At 33.7% G+C, this 23,270-nt stretch overlaps 1 protein-coding gene across 1 annotated transcript in view; it reads left to right on the forward strand.

Moving 5' to 3' along the window:
• The window catches only part of LOC149576639 (Transducin/WD40 repeat-like superfamily protein), a 129,368-nt gene that overhangs the window by 83,804 nt on the left and 22,294 nt on the right, over positions 1 to 23,270 (forward strand). The window contains exons 5-7 of the mRNA XM_089818679.1: positions 128 to 235; positions 372 to 509; positions 653 to 904. Of these exons, the coding sequence (XP_089674805.1) occupies positions 128 to 235; positions 372 to 509; positions 653 to 904 (498 nt within the window). The remainder of the gene's footprint in view (positions 1 to 127; positions 236 to 371; positions 510 to 652; positions 905 to 23,270) is intronic.

The following is a 23,270-nucleotide window of genomic DNA, read 5'->3' on the forward strand; positions in this document are numbered from 1 at the left end:
TATCTTTTAATAAGGATGCTTCTATTAAAAAATGCATCCGTAGAGTAAACTGAAATTATGAGTATTGAGACTGTCTATATGAGAATATTTATGGTGTAACATAGCGATTTTTTTCTTTGTGGTTCAGGTAGTTAAGCCCAAGCTTGCAAGACCTGGAAGAGTACCAGTGACAACATGTGCTTGGGGCTTAAATGGGAAATGTATTGCTGGTGGTGTTGGAGATGGATCCATACAGGTACTTTATTTTTTTTAGATCGGACTTTCAGGTTTTGTTGCTCCCTATGAATAATAAATGATTTTAGATAATCCAAAAGCAAGTGATGGAAGGAAGTTCTATTTGTTGTAAGATACTGTGATTGTCCTCATTGCAGGTGTGGAATGTCAAGTCAGGATGGGGAAGCAGACCGGATCTGTACGTTGATAAGGGACATGAAGATGATATCACAGATCTCAAGTTTTCTTTCGATGGGAACACCCTTCTCTCTAGAAGTACTGATGCCACTCTTAAGGTAAATTGGTTTCTCTGGCATCATTTTTATTTTCTCACGTGCTTTGGCTATGTGCCAGATAGGACTGGGTTTTCTTTATCTGCAATTTATTTGTGCACATTTATTGAGTTTATTTAAATATATTAAATGTTGTTTTTTCTTAGGTTTGGGATCTCCGGAAGATGAGAACTCCACTGCAAGTATTCAAGGACCTTCCAAACAACTATGCTCAAACAAATGTGGAATTTAGTCCAGATGAGCGGTTAATATTTACAGGAACTTCCATAGAAAGAGACAGTGATTGTGGAAGCTTATTATGCTTCTATGATAAGCAAAAACTAGAATTGGTTTCAAGGATTGGCGTGTCTCCGACACATAGTGTTATACGTTGTGCTTGGCATCCACGTCTTAATCAGGCAAGTGTTCATGATTTATGTTATCCATGTTTCATATGTTCTTTACATCTTATGGCTTACTAGTATTTGTACTAATTGAATAGAAATGTAAGTTGTTACCGTGGTTGCACGGGGACATGGGTACTTGGGGTACTTAGGGTATTGGTAGGGGTACGGGTATGGCTATTTTTCATAATAGGGGATGGGTGTACTTGGGAATGTCAAACTTTATTTTTAATTATACTTTTATATTTATAGAAAATCTAAAATCACGAGTCATGACAATGGTTTTTCAAAACAAAAACAGTGATAAGTTTGCAAATGTAATGTATTGTTTTCAGTTTCAGATTTGCTATATGTTTGTAATAATAATATATGATAAAAGTTTAGATGTGTAACTCAGAAGGCGGACATTAAACATGAACAAGATCATAAATCATATGACAATGGCTAGGTATTGAACTAAGCCTGATAAACAAGCTGATATGCAAACAAAAAACCGAAAAAAAATTCAGAAATCTTAGACAAGGTTCTTAGCTATGATTTTCTCCACCGAGTACCTGGTACATGGGTATGAGTACCCACACAACCTTGGTTATTACCCTTGAAAAATCAAATGCCAAGATATGATATTGTTAAATGTTAAATTCTGTCAGATAAATTATACTATATATATGAAATATATAAATAATATATGATATATATTATACATGGGATTATTAACTTATGTTAAGAGTGTGTGTGTGTGTTTGTGTGTGTGTGTATCTTGTTATATGACAATTATAATATATTGAGGGTATATTACTTATATCTATAACTAATGTAAGTTAATATAATAAAGAGACATGCCTCTTTATATCACATATGTTTTTATTCGTATAGTAACTTGGAACACATAAAAATATCTCAAGTGCTATTACAAGTTACAGATTAGATTAAATGGACCATATCTTTAACACGATATTAGAGCAAGTTACGAATTCTTGGGTTATGAGATTTGAATAGAATCCTTTTTTATCTCAATATAAATTGATTTGACCTTCCTAGGACCAAATAATGGACATGTCTATTAACGGTAATCTAAGTTTTTTTAATATCTACCACCCGTGTCTTCAAGCTTCAGTAGGGAGTTTCAGTTCGTGGGGGAGATTAAGAAGTGCTTCAAATACTATTGACGGATCAAGGCTAGATATCTTGGGACTTCATTCTGAATAGGAATAGTAAAGATACAGTTGTCCACCTTTCTAAAAAGGCTTAGATCCGAAATCGTGAATATATGGTGAAGAACAGGAACAACCAACAAGCATGGAGACTGGTGTTGCAGAGGCTTTAATTGGCCCTCGTGTGACGAGAGTAATATTAATTGAAATCACATATGATGCACTATATAGTATATGGCTTTAAATTGCCCAGCCTGACCATATCATGAACAAGGAACACTTAATAGGAATTTATATGTTGATAGAGGATCAGAAATGTAAGAACAGTGGCTTCATCCAAAGGAACCATGGATACCTTCAATTGAGAAGTGGAATTGATAAATAGCGCCTGGAGGAATTCACTAGCATTGATTAGGAATTCTTTGTGTGGTATAGATTTGCACTGGAGGATTAAACTCATATTTGAAAGAGAAACAAGATATTATAGAGGGCATTGATAAAATTGGAAAGAAAACGAGAGGACTAATTCAATTGTATGTTGAGGAATGTAACCAAAGGACATCCATGATTAGCTCTCCGCAAACGAGAGGAATAGACACATCGACTTTAAACCTCAAATAGGGTTCTAACATAGTCAAAGTTTACATATGTGGCAATAATAACTGAGGAATGTTGCGTTGAGACTTTTGGTTTGATCGTAGATTGCTTGTAGAGTGACCACAAATTTTGGCCAATGATAACTGTCAAATGAGAACATGAGTTTGATGAATAAAGATGGCCTGAGCATGGACTAAGGAACAATAAGGGATAAAGTGAATCTTATAACGATTTTCAACTGATCATTTCTAGTAGAGAAATATGGTAGCAACCATTCAATAGATTGGTCATCATTGGATGTTATAACAAATATTATCGTTCATACAATAGAGGCACACAACATCAAACATCAATTCATAGCGGGAGTTTATAAGGTGAAGATTAAGCAATGGGATCCAAGATCGAGTATATATGAAAAGGGGGGGAGAGAAGCAGTATACGAAGTTATAAAAGACATCCACGTCTCCCAACTATAGGGCATTGTGGCTATACATAAATAAATTTTCTCAAAATGATTGTAATACTCTTCCTTCCAAAGCATCATAAGAAGCATATAATGGTCAACAATAATGATGATTATTAACAATAATTATAAATGAAGGAATGAGGATTGAATCCAATCAAATCTATCAAAATGGATCTAACTCTATTACATTCATTATTTAAAACATCCTTACTCAAGCAAAGTAATTTGGGGAATGAAATGTGATACTTATCATTGATGGCATCGATTCAACATTATTATTGTGCCTAGTGAAGGTCCAAGGATTAAATAAACACCAGCTATGTTTGATGGAATTTATGAACTCGATGTAAAAGATTTCAGATATTTTTTTTTTGCCAAATGTCATGAACATGAAAGATGGAGTAAACATATTTGTGAAGATGGTTGATTTATTTTTGAAAAGAGAGCACTAAAGTTCTTAAGACTATAGTGGAGCCTAATTTATAATCGATGTAGATTGGTTGTTGTGATTGCGTATTTGCAGACATCGGCATAATAAATTTACTACTTGGACAAGATTTTGCATATATATATCTGTGGAAGGAAGAAAGAGTTTGGACTTAATAATCTTAAATCTTATTGCAATAAGGAGGCTACTTATGTCATTGGCAAGTTGGGCTATAAACCATAGCAGAACAAGTCTTGTATATTTTTAGAGGATCAAGTTCAATTAAATATTTTTGAATCAAGAATTATTTCTGGTGGGATTCCATTTAATTTAACATCTTTGTGTGCACGAGAGAGGATTATCGAACAAACTTAATTATCAACAGAGGTCTATTGTTGAAGCAATTTGAACTCATGGATTAAACTTTTGGTGTTGAGTAATATACAATGATGGAAGACTCAATTGATTCAAGCTTAATACAAATGTTGGTAGTAAATTTTTTTCTTACATATATATAATTGTGGGCCTTCTTGAAGACATCATGTGACAAAATAAAGAGGCACACAAGGAGATGGGAGATTATCAGTGACTTCCCAAAGATGTTTTGATAATATAACTCTATTAAGTCTTAGCACTTCCTAAGAATAATGATGATCTGACACATCATTTCTATTCATCAACTCATCCTAATGACACCATAGTTGATATTGAGAAATAGTAATGTTCGAATAAAATGAGAGATAATCCGCATCATGGGAAGGTTGAAGCTATCATAGCTTATCGATAGTTTTTGCATGTAGCTAAATTGGAAGTCTGCATACAACGTACAGGAGGAAACTAGTAAACAAAAATACTAAGGAGAGATGCATTCTTATCAACTATGACATAGGAGATGAACAAATTTGAGAACAAAATAGTCAAAGACAAGTGATCATAGAGGATTATAAACTCGTGGTATGTTTTGGCCATCTACTACCAGCGATGTTAGAGATGAAGTCTATCATATATGTTGCGATGCAAAATTGTTCAAATGATAAAAGAATGGGAATTTTACATTGTGGTGGGGATAATTACAAATGTTCCATTCCCACCTTGACCAACTTTAGTGGGGAGATGTTTCATTCGAGGCAACCTTGGACAAAGAGAGGGAGCAGATAGAATATATGATTTAGTCAGAAGACCTTATGCTATCAGGATACCTCTTGAACTAGGGAAGCATGACATGACTTGCTGCTAGGCTGTTAATAAGATGATAACATATTCAAAGGGAGTCTGAAAAGTTGATATCAAAGGTCATAAGGTTAATATTTCTTTGTGAAGAATAAGTTCCAAGTGAAATCCCTTGTAACACATTCCTATCTATGAGAGATAAGTTTGAGGTGAAAACCTTATTCTCTGATATGTTTCATGGTGGATGTTATAACACCACATGATAGTATCCATGGTGACTTCATGTGAACTTTTCTTGTCATGTGTGAATGAGCTTGCCCCCTGCGTACATCATGAGGAAGTGACGACTTTCAAATGATGTCACTTGCATTTGGAGAAGTTATTGAAAGGTGACGAACTTACAATAGCTTGTATCATATACATTTTGTGTAAATGTTGAAATAAATCATGAAAGGCTTTATCTTATAAATCAACAACTAGGTGTTAGATGCCATTAATTTGACTATCTACAAGTTGTTTGTATAGATATATTTTAGGTACTTGGTGAATATCTTGCCTTGATATTCTGATAGGCCATTACCGCATTGAGTACGTGGTAAATATCATTTAGTTGATGTTCTAATAGGCCATTGCTTTGAGTACTTGGTGAATATCATTTGATTGATGTTTTGATAGGTCAATGCTCATATTACCTAATATGATATCAAATAATAATTGGTTAATATCATGTGTTGATATTCTGATAGGAAAATACTTATATCATATTCTAGAAATCTTCTGATCAAAGGTTACCTATATGTATTATTCTTGATATATTACCTATGGTATAATATCTATGTATTTTATCCTTCATTAAGAGGGAGTGTTAATGTTATAATTCTATCGGATAAATTATATTATTTATACGAGATATATAAATAATATATGATATGTATTATATATGGGATTAGTAACTTATGTTAAGAGTGTGTGTGTGTGTGTCTGTATCTTGTTATACGACAATTATAATAAATTGAGGCTATATTACTTATAGCTATAACTAATGTAAGTTAATATATTAAAGAGACATGCCTCTTTATATCACATATATTTTCATTCGTATAGTAACTTGGAACACACATAAAAATATCTCAAGTGCTATTACAAGTTACATATTAGATTAAATGGATCATATCTTTTCTCAGATATAATCTTTTGAACATGATATATTCCAAGTATTCTTTTGGTTTATTTTATTAGAAATATGAATTACTTTGTTTCATGAAAAAAAAACCCAATATAGTAACTAAAAGGATTTTTCTTTTATGGAGCTCTAATAAACACATCCTGAGGGGTTGCATTGCAAGGTATGGATTAATTTTTGTCTAAGGTGACATGTCTTGGAGTTATTTGTTCTACCATAATTTCCCGGAAATTGCAGTTGTCTCATCCCGTTTGTTCTGCCATCGTTTCCTATGGATTGCTCATGGTCTCAACCCTGTTCGTATATTATTGGGTGGGGTGCAATGCAACTCAGCTATGACACTGATGGATGACTTGAAATTCATTGGCCTAACTGTTGATCCTAGATATTGCTGAAAACAAGAAGAATTGTGTTCTTATTGAAATCATTGAACTTGAAGGAAGATTTACAATTTTGCATTTTAGGTGTTTTTTTTAATGAAGAATCAATTGCTTCTGCATAGGGCTCTACATAGGACATAATTGTTCTAATATGCTAAAATTTCATAATAAATAATTAACTGGAATATCTCAAAATGATCATTCTTTTCAATGTAACATGAAAGACAATTATAACTACTATACGTTTATCTCATTTTCCTTATATTAACATGATTAACTAATCTAACTGCTTTAGTATATATACATGGAAATAACCTCTACATCTAACTATAATTCTTAGCTGGAAATTGCAAGAAATTTAAATGAAATAATGTATTTGATTTATATAAGATTGTAAAAGACTTTGATCTTGTGTTGTACAAGCCTTGGCTATTGGAGGAGAGAAGAAGCATTGCCATTGGGCTTAACCTCCCAACCGTGGACCCTTAACATATACATCATATATAATGAGGATGCATACATACGTCTAATTCACGCATACATACATGTACACACACATATGCAAGTATAGGTAAATGATATGATGCTTATGTACTAGGGCATGGCAACATCACATGAAGTTTTGAGATCATCACACATCAAAAGGTATTACATTTTTGATTAAAAGCTTAGTGTTTTCTTATTAGTGCACAATTATTGACCGGGTAGCTCATGGTAGTCCTTAACATACTCTACCTTGCCTAGACCCCTTAGCCTTGATGGTCAGGTTTCATACTTGTCAACTTCTAGATGAAGTGGTGTCACTCACCCAACTCCTTTCTTGGAACGCTTCCCCCCTTCGACGTGCTTTTACAAGAGGAAAATCCTCCATAATAATATAAAATTCTTCAAAATATTCAAAATTATTTAATCAAGCTTTCAATCATAAATCACAATGGCTAACTACCATTAACCATGTCACTATTTCACATGAAAAACACAACAACTATATGAGTAGTTGAAGAACTAAACAAAATTTGGGATGTAGCAATTGTGTTATCCATCACTAATCATGATTGAACATGAATTCTTGGATATCTCACATTCATATTATTAAAATTGATTTGATGTCTTTATTTGCCTGTTCTTTCTACTTATGAAGTTGTCCAACCAAGCAAAGTTAAATTGAATGGAAGATGTCATTTATAATGTGGACGCATATATATATGCAAGTATTGGTAAATGATATGACACTAATGTACTAAGGCATGACAACACCACATGAAGATCTGAGATCATCACATATCAAAAGGTATTATATTTTTAATTAAAAGCTTAGTGTTTTCTTATTAGTGCACAATTATTAATTGGGTAGCTTATGGCAGTCTTTAATATACCCTTGCTTGTCTAGCCATTTTACCCCTTAGCCTTGATGGTTAGGTTTCATACCTGTTGACTCCTAGATGAAGTGGTGCCCCTCTCCCAACTCCTTTCTTGGCAATGCTTCCTCCCTTCGTGGTGCTCCAACAAAAAGAAAACCCTCCTCAATAATATCATATTCTTCAAAATTATTTAATCAAGCTTTTAATCATAAATCATAACGACTAACTACCATTCCACTTCTCATGAAAGAATAACGAACTTCCCAATATTTCAAAATAGCAATATCACAACATCTTAACTGGTAACTAACATGTCATCGTGACATGAATTCCTAATGATTAACCATGTTACTATTTTACATGATCATAATCAATTTCGATTGTCAACCAACTTCACATGGAAATCACAACAACTATATGAGAGGTTTAAAAATAAAGCAAAAATTGGGTAATAACATACCCTTCCCCCTGTGATTCATCGTCCTCGATGAATTTCACGAGGAGAATAAACTAAATTACCCCATCATAATTATCTTTGTATTAAAATTTGTTTATAATTCAAGTTTTTGGAAATAAATGTGGAAACTTATGGAAGACTTCATCATAATCTTCCCAATTGGCATTTTCTTCGGTGTACTAGTCGCATTAGACTTTGCATTGGGTAATGTCTTGATTTCGCAAGTGAAGCTTATGCATCTCGAGTATTCAGAGTGGTTCTATTTCCACCACCCTTGGCTCTTGTACCTATAGGAGATTCTAGTCAATAACATGTTTATGGCTGGTTACATATTTCTTAAGATATGAAACGTAAAATACATTATGCATTTTGGCAAGGGTTGGAGGTAGAGCAATTTTGTAAGCCACAGGGCTAACACCTCAACGGCTCCCACATATCTTGAGGCTAATTTGGCATTCCTACCAAATTTGATAGTACTTTTTTGGGGTTTAACTTTCAAGAGGACCTTTTCTCCCACTGAGAATTTCCTACGTATCCTCTTCGCATACGCTTAGCTTTTCAGTTGGTTGTTTGCCTCAGTCAACCTTTGATGGATCTAAACTACCTGTTCCTCCATCTCTAAAAGCATTTTGGGCTCGACAATGACCTCGTCCTCAATTCTATTCCAACTCATGTGGTTCTACATTTATGCCCGTATAGGGCCTCAAATGGTGCCACTTTAATAGTAGATTGATGAGTTGTTGTAAGCAAATTCAACCAGGGGAAGACACATCTCCCACTGATGCTCTCTATCCATACAATATACTCTTAAAAGGTCCTTTAACACTTGGTTTACCCTTTCTGTTTGACCATCTGTCTCTAGATGGTAGGCTGAACTAATGTTTAGCTTTGTATCCAAAGCGGAAAATAATGGTTGCCAAAATTTGGATCTCATCCTTGCATCTCTGTACAAAATGATCTTTTATGGGACTTTGTGAAGTCAAAATATTTCTCACACAAACTTGTGAGCTATTTCTGGTGCTCCATCTATTAAATTTCCGGGGATGAAATGTGCTATCTTGGTTAGCCAATCCACCACTACTAGAATGTTATTATGCCTGTTTCATGTTATGGGTAACCTTGGATAAAATCCATTGTGATTATTTGTCATTTCTATTTAGGGACTTCGTTTATTGCAATAATCCTTGCGGGTATTGGTGCTCTGCCTTAACGCTCTGGCATTTGAGGCATCTTGTCACAAATTCTATTGTTTCTTTCTTCATTCCTTTCCAAAAGTATAATGGCTTTATATCAATTGGTATCTTGGTTACTCCTTGGTGTCTTGAATAAGGGGTGACGTGTTTCCCCCAGAATCATCCTTTGAATCTCTGGTTCCTTAGGTATATATTGTTAGAAAGAACAGGTTTGTCGTTGCATCAAAAGATCGACCTATCAATGCTCGATACAACCAATAGTCTTATAGAACCACAGGAGGTGGTTAAGTCATGTCGCGAATCTTGCGAGGGATGCTGGCCCACTACCAACATATACATGCTACTATTATATTTGAGGAGCCCATCTCCTTCCAATTGGTATCCTTCATAATGGGGATCTCGAGGGTCCTTGATGAGTGCTTGATGAACCTCATTGTAAAAATCGTCTCTAGGAAGACACTGTAATACTTGCTCTCAGAACCTCGTGTTTATTGCTACCATGGCTGAAATATGTCTTCGCCTGCTCAAGGCATCAATGACTTTATTTTCCTTACTCTTGATATAACTATCTCAAAATTGTAATCTCTTAAGAATTCTACTCATCTTTGACGAGCATTGAGATTGGGTTGGGTGAATAGATACTTTATGTTAAAGTTGTAACCTCAGTTAGATTGATTCGATGTGATATACATTATTGTTGGTAAATCATCATTTCCTATATTTACTTATCCATGTTAAATAATATATATTATTGTATATAATATATATATATATTATATGTATATATTGTTATACATATTATATAATAATATATTATATATGGTTATTTATATTACTAATATATTAATATGTTAACTAATGATGATTAACCGTAGAGACATATCTCTTCATGAGACATGTTTTCTCTCTTATTTATAGGTCTTGATTTGCATTTGGAACACAATCAATACAATGGCAATTGTTAGTACATTTGCAACGATCCTAGAAATTAACATGGTATCAGAGCCATGCTGCAAATGTAGAAACAAAAATAAAAATGATGTAAATTATAATTGTTGGAACATCTTGAAGAAAATATTTGAAAAAGAAAAGTTATATACATAGATAGAGAGTAGAGGAAAAGCAATAAAGTATAAACAGTTTCTACTTCCAAGCTCATGAGAATCTAGTCGTCTTGAATCCACAAATGTGAATAATACAGAGGAAAAGAGTGATCGTTATCACCAGTCACTGTCAAGGCAGAGATATAGGGACATTTGGAGTTGAATAATAATTGGACACTTAGCAAACCATTACTGGTGACAACATTTGTAATCCCTTACAACACCATCACATTGGAATATTACATGGTAGGGATTGCAAGCGAAGATTATAGAGACGAGATGCATCTTGGTTCTTGAAACGAAATGAAGTATATGTACTTAAGATATTAATTGTCTTTGTTATGAGAGACGGGAAGTAAGAAAACACACATATAATCAGAGATGTGTCATAGCTAAGCATAAGCGATATACCTCAAAAAGGCTATGATAAGAATAAATTGGTGGTTTTTCATATTAGACGTCAACCAATGATAAGGTTGATAAAGTTTATAAGACAACGAAAGCTTCTAATTGAAACAAAAGCTCCATAATTGGATTATATTTGAAGTCCAAACAATGTTGATGAAATTTTGCAAGTTGCTGCACTTTCAATGGCTAGTCTCTTCGGAGATTGGAACACAATAGATATTTAACAGGCCGCAAACAAAGCGTTCCAATTGCATCAAAAAGATACAAATTCAAAGTGATCCTTGTGAAATGGAGAAGGGACGAAATCAAGCAACGGATATCAAATGAGAAGGGTTTACCATCAATCATGATCAGGTTAAAGTAAAATACATACGATACAACGAGACATTAACTGTACTGCAAACATTGTGTCAGCCGTATATGTAGGTAGGTACTCCCATTGAGATCGGGCCAAGGTTGCTGAATATTCCAAGGAAAGATTTGGTCTTCACCTCATAATTATATAGTTCAAGGTAACATCTCTCATGGGAAATGAAGAATAAAGACGAACCAATGACGAGAGGAAGGGTAAAGTAGGAAGCTTGAAATTAGAGAACACCATAATATGATACCTCACAAATGACAAGACTTGGAGGAAGTTAATAAAGGAAACTAGAAAATGAATACTTTTGAATATTATACATCCAATAAAGAAAAGACTTTGGATAAGAGGACCCAAAGAGAGTTTATAGATTTTAAACACAAAATGAGCAATCAAACAGGGACCACCCACACCAGCCAAGAAGTAGAGAGTATTGGGTGGGCAAATGATACATGAGGCTAATAAAGTGTAAATTGGTAAGGAGAATTGATGATAAGAGAAGCTTTAAGGAAAAATGATGCAAGTCCGCAACCTAGCATGATTCAAGAGGGCACATTAAAGTGAGAAGACGTGTACAATTGGCACTATAAAATAAGTGATTAAAAGGCTTTTATTATATAGGGAGTATAAAACAAATCATGTAAGAAGTGATCGATCTTCTAAAGGTATGTTTGCAATTCCTTATTGCATTATTAAATTTTGGAATAAAGGTATAATATATTGTCATGTCCCCTATTTTTCTAATAAAATTCAATAATATAATAAGTCAAAGAAATAATAAATTTTAAAGAGAGAACATAATATTATAATAATTATGTTGATAATAATATTATAATATGATAGTAGCCAAGAAAGAATAAATAACAAGAAAACATAAAAATAATATTATAATATTATTATAGTATTATAATAATATTATTAAATATATTATGATAATATTATAATAAAAGGAATATCATAATAATAAAATATAATATTATTAAAAAGGTGTTATAAGATAATATTAACATAATACCTTATTAATCAAAGGTAAAATATGATTATAAATATTAATAATTATAAATATAATCTAAATTATAAATATAATTATAATTAAACAATTATCAAACTAATGTTATTAATTACTCTTGATTGGTCATGTCTTTTGAGCATAATATGGACTTGGTATATAAGGAGATTAGATTTAAAAGGGAAGACATCAGAAAATATAATGGGAAATATATAGCAACTCTGGGAAATGATGAATATTATTAAGGTTTTGAGAATAATGTTCATATTTCCTATTTGGAGGAATTGGGGACATTACAGTGGTATCAGAGTAATGTATCTTGCCAGACTCAAGGGTTCATTACATGTTGAGATTTTGAAGATACAGCTGAAAGAACGTACAGTTAGGCCTTAGTAGTCATTTGCAATTGGTATCGTATTTGCTTGGAGATTGTTAAATTGGTAAAATGCATGAATATGAAGATTCAAATTTCCTATGAATTGAGCACACATAACAGTTGGAAATAATATTACATTTCTTGATATCTTGTGTTGCTGGAATCGGTTGCGTAGCATCTGGGGAGAGATGAATCACATCGTGCATGTAAGCAAAGATATAGTTGGGATTGGATTAAATCGGAAGGAGACTGTTATCATGTTGTGCCCCAGTTGGAATCATGAGTCTATTTCAATAAAGGCACATTTTCTGTGAATTAACACTATTGAAAGAGATCATAGAATATTCACAGGAGGGCAATAAACACTAGACGGCAAAGGAGTTAAAATATTATCCATTATGAAACAGGGAATTAAAAACGAACTTATACAAGGACTAATACAGAATCAAGATTGAGTTTGGAAACTATATTTGAATCACTGACGGTGTTCAGCATATGCATCGCTGGCATGCGATAAGTAAGCAGCGATTTATGCTTCAGTTCAAATGGAGCGATAAAGTTATACATGAGATGAAGTTGATAGTTTCTAGCAATAAATATATATGGAGATACTCAGTCAATAACAGAGCAAAAGTTGGATATGATGGCAGCAAACAAATCATTATCCATCACAACGGAGTGCCATCTCTATGTATACTGTTGTTTCTACGAGGACGGGTCGAATTTATCTTCTAAAATTGCTTTACAGCGATGGCTTTAACAGTCACGGCATTCTATGTAAGACAACAACGGAAGTAATATACAAGTCAGCATGCATATAAATGATAAAATGCTATTGTGGGTTTAGAAATTAAGTCAGCTAATGATATGCTATTCCATATCACCTCTAATTGGTATAATTTATTAGTTACTACCGTGTGGTGATAAGCAGCGATTCATGCTATGACAAAAAGAAATCAAATATGTGCAGTAATTATAAGATGTGGAAACACAGAATTCCCTGGCCTGCAAATAACAAAGAAGATAGTGCAGATATAAGATATGAACGTTGGGAAGACAGTGGGAATAATAAGGTATTGAACAGCATCAAAAGTGTTGATATCAAAACTTAGAGCAGCAGAGGAAGCCATGCGAATGAATAAATTGAATTAGTTGTTCAAGTAAATAGAGGATTTATGACATCTACAGAATATTAAAATAAAGCCATCAAAATAATGATATAATATATATCGTTTACCAAAGATAGCAGATAATTAAAGATTATTCGAAGTGTGCAATTATAATAAAAGAATAAAATTAATAAGGAAGAATTGAGTAAGCGAAGAAGAATATATGAGATAGAATATAGAGTAAGTGCAGAGCAAAACAAAGAAGTGTATAATCAGTTTTTGATCTGATTTATATATATTTATCAAAGAGGGTATGAAGGTGCGGGAAGTAAAAAGAACATATTGTATAAATGTAAAGAAGCTTTGTGGAGAATAAATAATAAGAAGAAAATAAGTCAGTGATAAGAGGAGTGTGAGAGGAGGGAAAAAGAAAGATATATAATCAGACTCTATATATATTTATATATAGTTCAAAATCTTTTAGGAGAATGTGATAAAAGAATAGAGATACAAATGTTTGCAAGAATAGAGGCTGACTTGGTAGAAGACAAGTATATTGCAGAGACACTTAACGTACCAACCAACCAAGACAAATGAAACATAGGTACCCGATATTGTGGCAATATTTGAATGCTTGGTTTCTTTAGAGAGAAACTCAAGGTCAAATGTCCATTGAGAGTTTTGAACACGAACTTATGAAATATCTGGTTTCTTTAGAAAGAAATTAGAATACAATAGGACTAAATTCTTTGGTAGGTTTCTTTAGAGAGAAACTACAAGTTTCTTTAGAGAGAAACTGCAGGAGACAATATATATATTGTAAGGATTAAACATATGCATATGTCACAGGGCCTTGGTAAAGGAGGGATTATTACCAAGTGATTAATCAGAGATCCCTAGAGGCCTTAGGGTGAGATAAAGTCTCTCCTAAAGATTAAATAAAGACGGATAGTCCTAAAGGGACATCCATACAGGCCTGGGATGGGATAAAGTCTCTCCCAAGGATCATGGAGATGAGTACATCCTAAAGGGATACTCATAAAGGCCTAGGACAAGATAAAGTCTCTCCTAAGGATTAAACAGAGATGAATACTCCTAAAGGGATATCCATAAGGACTTAGGACGAGATACAGTCTCTCCTAAGGATTATAAAGAGGGATAATTCTAAAGGAATATCCACAAAGGCTTAGGATGAGATAAAGTCTCTCCTGAGGATTATCAACACTCATCATGGATCAAGTTAATATACAACCGGGAGTACAAATATGTTGTAACACATCCAGATAAGTAACATTGAATTGTTTCAAGTATTTTAATTTAATATTCAATTTTTTATTTTCTTCTAGCTCTGACATGTTTATAATTATAAATTTATTCTAGTATACTGTTTCAGGATGCATTGATCAAATCGCAAGCAGAGAATGTTTTGCTTGAGGACAAGCAATTTTGGGAAGGGTGGATTTTCATGTCCCCTATTTTTCTAATAAAATTCAATAATATAATAAGTCAAAGAAATAATAAATTTTAAAGAGAGAACATAATATTATAATAATTATGTTGATAATAATATTATAATATGATAGGAGCCAAGAAGGAATAATTAACAAGAAAACATAATAATAATATTATAATATTATTATAGTATTATAATAATATTATTAAATATATTATGATAATATTATAATAAAAGGAATATCATAATAATAAAATATAATATTATTAAAAAGGTGTTATAAGATAATATTAACATAATACCTTATTAATCAAAGGTAAAATATGATTATAAATATTAATAATTATAAATATAATATAAATTATAAATATAATTATAATTAAACAATTATCAAACTAATGTTACTAATTACTCTTGATCGGTCATGTCTTTTGAGCATAATATGGACTTGGTATATAAGGAGATTAGATTTAAAAGGGAAGACATCAAAAATTATAATGGGAAATATATAGCAACTTTGGGAAATGATGAATATTATTAAGGTTTTGAGAATAATGTTCCTATTTCCTAAATGGAGGAATCGGGGACATTACATATATTAAATAACCAAATATAAAGTTTTATATGAAAATAATAAATATCTTATAAATGATGATATAGAATGAATAGTATAATCATATTGTAATGATTAGATGAATATTATAAATTAGACACGATTTCTAATGTTTTAAATACAAGATTAAAATCTTTATATGTAAGTAAATAAATTTTTGTAGCACAACTAAAGTCAATTTGTAAAACTTAAAGATAACATTATTAGCAAATTCGATAGGAACCCTTTTTGTGTTTTATTGCTTAATGGATAGGAAGTGTACACAAGGGGAGGAGTAAATTAGTCGCATTGGGGCAAGAGAATCCCAATATAGATAAAGATTTGAGGGAGCCCCAAGCTGAGTGTCTCCAAACCTAAGCATCACTAAATGTACCATCCATTATGTAATTTGACACATTAGGAGAAATAGCCTTATTCAATATCACTAATAATGATGGTTATTTAAGATTCTTAGAGTATGAAACAAATATGATCTTTTCCTTTGAGAATGTTATTGCAGGAAGAGGGAGATTGAGATTTAGAGGGAGCCTGACATGTTATTAGAGGGAACCTTGAAAGAGAGGGAGAAGACTGAGGATGTTATTAGTTAACCTTCAGCGAACATAGTCTTATTGATTAAGAGGGAGCAAACCATATTGAGATGGATTCTCTAGTGTTGATAGCATAATTTTAGTGATAAGAAAGGAAGTATGAAATGGGAATGTAAATTCAATGAATAAGAATGTACATTTACTGTCAAAATAAGATATTCATATTAACTACCACCTTAAACAAATCGAGAGCGAAAACATTATTTCTATCAATACAAAAAGTGCTAGGCATCGTGGGCTCACCTTTTGAGAGAAAACTTACTAAGGAGAGGGTTCATTACAGTGGGAGCTAAGATAGGAAATATGCGATTCAGTTGACCAACGTTTTGTCAATAGGGTGCATATACATTGAGATCACAAATAGATTACAAGCTTACTCCTAAAGCAAATTAGTAGAAATTTTCCGATTCCATAAAATGAAATGAGTGAAAATTATACATTGTAGGGGGAATAATAATAATCAATGTTTCATTCCCACTTAAACCATCTTTAAAAGGGGGAGATGTCAGGGAAGGGGCATCATCAGAATTTCAAATCTGAATCATCATTTGATTTGATGTATATGGGCTTTCATTAAAGTAGCTTGTATCAAGGATGTATAGATAAGTATTCTTCTATTTTACATTCATCTACTTATTGTCGTCTTGCTGCTATTTGTAATTCTATACATACTAAAAAAGTTATTTGCCTTGATCTTTTTTTTTCTTTGTGAAGATGTTCTTCTAGGAAAAGAAGGCCAGTACTTTACACATGCTACCAAAATATTGTGTAGACTAAATCTTATAATAGTAGCTTGAAAGAAGCTATGATCTAAAATTCATTAGTCATCTGATGATCCAACTGGATAAAGTAAGGCTATTAAAGGGAATATTCTTAATGATGATTAAGAGGGAGTTTGATATTTCTTCAAGGGCAATATAAGAGTTCAAAAGGTTGATATTCAAAGGGAGTCTAAAAATACATGGTGTGACTGCATGATTTTAAAATGGGCCTACCTATGTATACATCATGAAGAAGTAACAACTTGTCACTAGAAAGTCGGAAGATTGATGTCAGATTTAGAGGGAGTTTGACAGACATCCCTAGGCGAAGAGAGCTCTAAGGGAGTAACTAGAGGACCTGACTTCCTAGGATCATTGTTTAGAGGGAGAATTTTGAGGTGCAATCCTAATGATATCTTCTCTATGAAGAGAAGTTCTAAGTGAAATTCTTTATAATGCATTCTTCTTTGTGAGAGAGAATTGAGGTGAAAGCCTTTGTATCGCCCTCTAACTTGGTTTATGGTGGTTACTATTTCGCCTATGATATGTTATGAAAGGTGATGATCTTTCATATGTGTGAGGTCACCATTGTAAGGTGACAACCTTATCAATAGTTGATCTATCCCTTAACGCCAAATGTCTTGGAGCAAGTGTTATCATGGTTCTTCGGGCTGAATTTGTTGGACACCTTGATAGCCAACTCATCATGGTTCTTTAGGCCGTATTTCGCTAGACACTATGAAAATAAATTTGTCATGGTTCTTCGGGCTAGATTTTGCTGGACATCATGAAAATCAATTTGTTATGGTTCTTTGGGTCGGATCTTGCCGGACACCAAGACATAGTTACTATTATAGACCACACTTAAGGTGGTGTTTAAACTTATATTAAAGTTATGGAAATTGCTTCAATTGTGTGTTAGGAAAGGTGAGAAATTTAGCCTCATTGTGAATTGAATATCACACTGAGATGATATTTCTTCATGTACTTGAGAGCATAATGTGTTCTACAAATAGCTAAGAGGGAGCGTTAAAGTTGTAACCTCAGTCAGATTGATTCGATCTGATATACATTCATTTCTTATATATACTTATCCATGTTAAATAATATATATTATTGTATATAATACATACACACACACACACACACACACACACACACACACACATATATTATATTATATTGTATATTGTTATACATATTATATAATAATATATTATATATATGGTTATTTATATCACTAATATATTAATATGTTAACTAATGATGATTAACTATAGAGACATGTCTCTTCATGAGACATATCTCCTCTCTTATTTATAAGCCTTCATTTGCATTTGGAACACAATCAATACAATGACATTTGTTAGTACATTCGTAGCGATACTAGAAATTAATAGTTTAATCCATGATTATCTGATTTGAGCTCAAATGGTTTTCTGATTAGGTAATGCCTCCACATTTGCAGAGCATGGATAATAGTTGCTAGTTCCAAGGTCGTGTGGTGCATAATGTTGTTGATAGTTTTTCAGTTTCTTGGATTCATAAGCAATGACTTGGTCTTCCTGCGTCATGACACCCCCTATTCCTCCTCCCGATGCGTCTGTTATAACCACAAAATGGCCCTCAGGATCTGGTACCCTAAGTATTAGAGCAGAGTTTAACTTATCTTTTAAATACTCGAGGGCTACTTGACACTTGTCAGACTATATAAATTTCTTCCCCTTTCTTTGTAGGGTGGTGATGGGATGTGCTATCCTAGAGAAATCCCTAACAAATTTCCTGTAAAAACGTGCCAAACCCATGAAGCTTCTAACTTCCGACACATTCCTAGGCACCAACCATTCCTTGATTGCCTTGATCTTGGCAGGGTCCACTACTATCCCCTTGGTTGATATAATGTGTCCTAGATATTGTATTGCTTTATGATAAAAGGAACACCTGGATAATTTTCCATACAACTTGTGTTCACATAGTCTTCGTAATACCACTTCAAGGTGCTTGTAATGCTCTTCTTCATTTCGAGAGTAGATGAGGATATCATTGATGAAGACTAACATGAACTTGTCTAAACAGTCTTGGAATATGCTATTCATGAGGTTCATAAAAGCAGTAGAGATGTTAGTTAACCCAAAGGGTAGATCTATAAACACATAGTGCCCAAAGGGAGTTTTGAGGGCAGTCTTATGGATATCTTCTTCCTTAACTTGAAGCTAATGATAGCTCGATCTTAGGTCAATTTTGGAAAATATTGCTCCCCCTCTCATTTGATCAAATAAGTCATCTATCCTAGGGAATGGATATCTGTTCTTGATGGTGACATTGCTAAGAATTCCTTTAATCAATGCACAATCTCATGGTTCCATCCTTTTTCTTGACAAATAGCACGGGGCCCCCCAAGGTGATACACTTGGTCAAATAAGTTTCTTGTCTTACAATTTTTATAACTGAACCTATAACTCCATCAGCTCTTTGGTGGTCATGCGATATGGTGCTCTTGATATGGGTTCTGCCTCAGGTATTAGATCTATGGTGAAATCAAATACCCTGGAAGGGGTAGGCTAGGAAGTTCCTTTGGAAATACATCCTGAAAATCTCTGAGATATTGATAATTCTCTTCAAAAGATTTCTTCATTCTCTCTTTAATCTTCTCATCTTCATAGATATAGTCATTCTATAATTGGTTTCTAGGGGTTCTCTCAAGTCTTCTATCTTTAGTGCAAAAATTTCATACCCCTTTCTTCAACATGTCTTAAGCTGCATAGCTAAGATTTGTTGAGGTTTCCCTTCGTGCATAATCCTTTGGATGCTTACATGATTTCTTTGGTTGTCTAGACACTCTACTGTTTTTGCAAGGCAATCTACCTTTGTGTTGCACTCACTGAGCCAATTTATTGCCATGATAATATTGTAGGACCCTAGAGGTACTACATACAAATTAACCTCTATAGAGAAATTTAGAAAGTCTACTTGGGCTTGAAACAAACATTGATCTACTTGGGCATTTGATTGGTTTGCATAGTCAACAGTCCAAGGTCGAGCCATAAATCCGATTCTCTTGGGAAATCTACTTAACCATTTTGGGGAAATGAAACATTTGGTGGCTCCAGTATCAATTAAAATATAGATAGGGTTTTCGTAAATCTTACCAAGGGTCTCTATGGGACCGAACTGCTGCTCTACCTATCGGTTATCGAGGGCAATATGGATCTTTTGGTGGAAAACAACTTGCTAAGGAGGTAAAGGAGGTCATGGTTGCTAGTTAGAAATGCCCTTATTAGGACACTAATTGGTGTAATGGTCTTCGCCACATGTGAAACATTATTTAGGTGGTCCTTTCCTCTCGCCTCCCATATTACCACTGCCACTGCTGGAGTTGCCTTTAATTTCTTTGCTACGGTTTCCCTTATATTCAGGTTTTTTGGTCTTACAATTTTTGAAGCTCTTTTCAAGTGACTCAGAGTCCGAACTGTTGGTACTTCAATTTTCCTTCCTTTTGTTGTTGCGGATGAAATCATCCCTTTTGACCTTGTGTTCCTAACGAATGACTCTTTCAAGAGCTTCCTCCATGGTTCTTGGGATAAGGACATCAACTACTCCCCTAATCCTATTTTTTAACCCCATGACAAACTTCCTAAGCTGCAGGTTCGTATCCTATTGATATGGGGGTACATATTTTAGGATACGGGCGAACTTCTCCCAGTACTTGTGTACTGTCATATCTCCTTGTTTAAGATTTTGAAAGTCCAACAATGTCTAGTCGTAAAAGGTGATAGCCACTTGTTCTTAAAAATGGGGACAAACATGTCCTAGGTGACGTTAGTAGTCTTAAGATTCAGTTCTATTTTGGTGTTTCCCTACCTTTTGGCTACCTCCATCGAAAGGTGGTAATTTCCCCAAATTGCTTTGGAGGTCTCGAAGAAACTCTTGATCTCAAAGTACTATTCCATCTCGGTTAGGCCTTTGTGGCTTCAGCGGATTTAGATCCAAAAAATCAAGGGGTTTTTACCTATTTAGTTTTAGTGGATAAACCACAGACTATCTCTTCTTCTGTTTTTCAGTCTGAACTCTAGGGGCTCTGTTTTCATGTTCACTAAGAGCAGATATATCCTGCTCAATCTTAGGAGGGGAAGAGGAGTGGATGTCCTCTTGACCTTGCAGAAGTTGAGCTGCTAGGGCATTCATTCTTTTCTCCATGTTTCCCATCCTAGTTTGAGTTTCTCGTAAAAGTTGGACTAACAAGTCCGTGGGGTTTGGTAGAGTGGAATTCTGGGCTACAAAACTTTGGGGCACAAAGTTCTTGGGAATGGTCCCACTGGACCTCTCATTCTCTGTGTAGTTTCTATTGTTCTCCATGATTTTTGTTTGCTTGTAAAATACAATTGGTTCCCTTTCATCAACATTATGTTTCCATACATTTATATAGGAAGGGAAAAGAAAATTTATTTATTTGCCCAAACAATGCAAAATGCCATTATTTTATTATAGAGTATTTCTCTTGTTGCAGCTGCAACTAAATCTAATTTACAAAATTTTCCTCTTCTGAGGACACATCAAAATAGCTCACATTTTTTTCCAAGAGAATTTGGACACCATATCCCTGGGCATTATGTCTGTTTTTATTCTTGGGCATATCCTGCCTTATACAAGGTTTACAATAGGTCATGAGTGGATCGGTTTGCTTGGCATTCCATGCCTCAATGAGTTTGGTATTATAGATTGCTTTCTTGGCTGGAGTCCATCTAACTCTTTCTCTCCTAATCCGGAGAAGAGCTTGGGCTAATGTCTCGTCATCCTTGGGTACAAAACAGAGAGAGTAGTCATACTTTGACATATTTTAAGGTAAAAGAATACTAGGTGGCAATGTTTCTTTCGAGGTGTATTCCGGATATACATTTTGTTTCCATTTAACATTGCCATTTTCAGTTTTCTAGCTAGGATTAATGACGAGCTTGAGTTTCAGTGTTGCACCCAATGCTTTGATACCATATGTAACTTGTTAATTTTTTTAAGATAAAAAATTAACTAGAAATATCTCAAAATAATCATTCTTTCTTATGTAATATGAAAGACAGTTATAACTACTTATGCGTTTATCTCATTTTCCTTATATTGACATAACAAGTAATTGTTTGATTAATCTAGCTGCTTTAGTATATATACATGGAAATAACCACTACATCTAACTATATTTCTTAATTGGAAATTGCAAGAAATAAAAATGAAATAAAGTACCCGATTTATAGATGATTGCAAAAGACTTTGATCTTAAATAGTACAAGCCTTGGCTATCGAAGGAGAGGAGAAGCGCTGCCATTGGGCTCAACCTCCCAACCATGGACCCTTAAGTATCCCCACACAATCTCTACCGAGAAAGGCCCTCTCTACCCTGGGAATCAGGCATCTTCTAACTACTAGCACTATGACCTCTAGTGATCACAGCAACAAGCATGTTACTAACCTACCTTGGCCAAGGATTTGTGAGGGAACAATGTACCCGATCACCTACCACTCGACTTGACAACAAGACTACATCAAGGACTGTTATGAGCTGACACAATTTCTTTTAATAACTTATTTTCTTGTTTGAGTTACCAATGATTCCTTTTTTTATGATTCAGGTGTATCCTTTGTTCACACCCTTCATCTCGATCATATTGGTCTTCCTAGATGATTCATCAAGTGGATGTATGAGTAATGGTAATCACAACCAATAATCTGCCTATTTGGCCTTGGCTTCATAAAGAGAATTTATGAATTCAAATCTTAATAATGCTTAATCTGGAAATGTTTAAAGCATTCATATAATAACCAATATCTGCTATTCTGGTGTTGGAAACAAGAAGATTTTTTCCTTTAATCAATTCAGTAATCAGCTATTTTGGCTTGCTAGGACACATTGGTATAGAAGTTTTATCTTTACAAATCGAATTCTTCAAGGTACAAAATTCTCATTGCAGGAACTATATTGCATATACTCCAGTATAAGTTTTCTGCAGTACTAGTTTATACTTCAATAATACTTTTGAAAAGAGAACATAGACGTTGCAGTTTTGCACAATCATGTCATTCATAAGAGATTGCTGAACTGCATCATGATCGATGGATATGGAACAATACTGAGAGACAATCGATGAATGAGAAACAGACAATGACTACAGTTATTTTTAAGTTGTCAATGCTAGGGATAGTTGATATGGAGATCTGTTT

Source organism: Cupressus sempervirens, chromosome 1, assembly GCF_028749045.1.
Source record: "Cupressus sempervirens isolate cs-2001-9-10 chromosome 1, ASM2874904v1, whole genome shotgun sequence".
Classification (NCBI taxonomy): domain Eukaryota; kingdom Viridiplantae; phylum Streptophyta; class Pinopsida; order Cupressales; family Cupressaceae; genus Cupressus; species Cupressus sempervirens.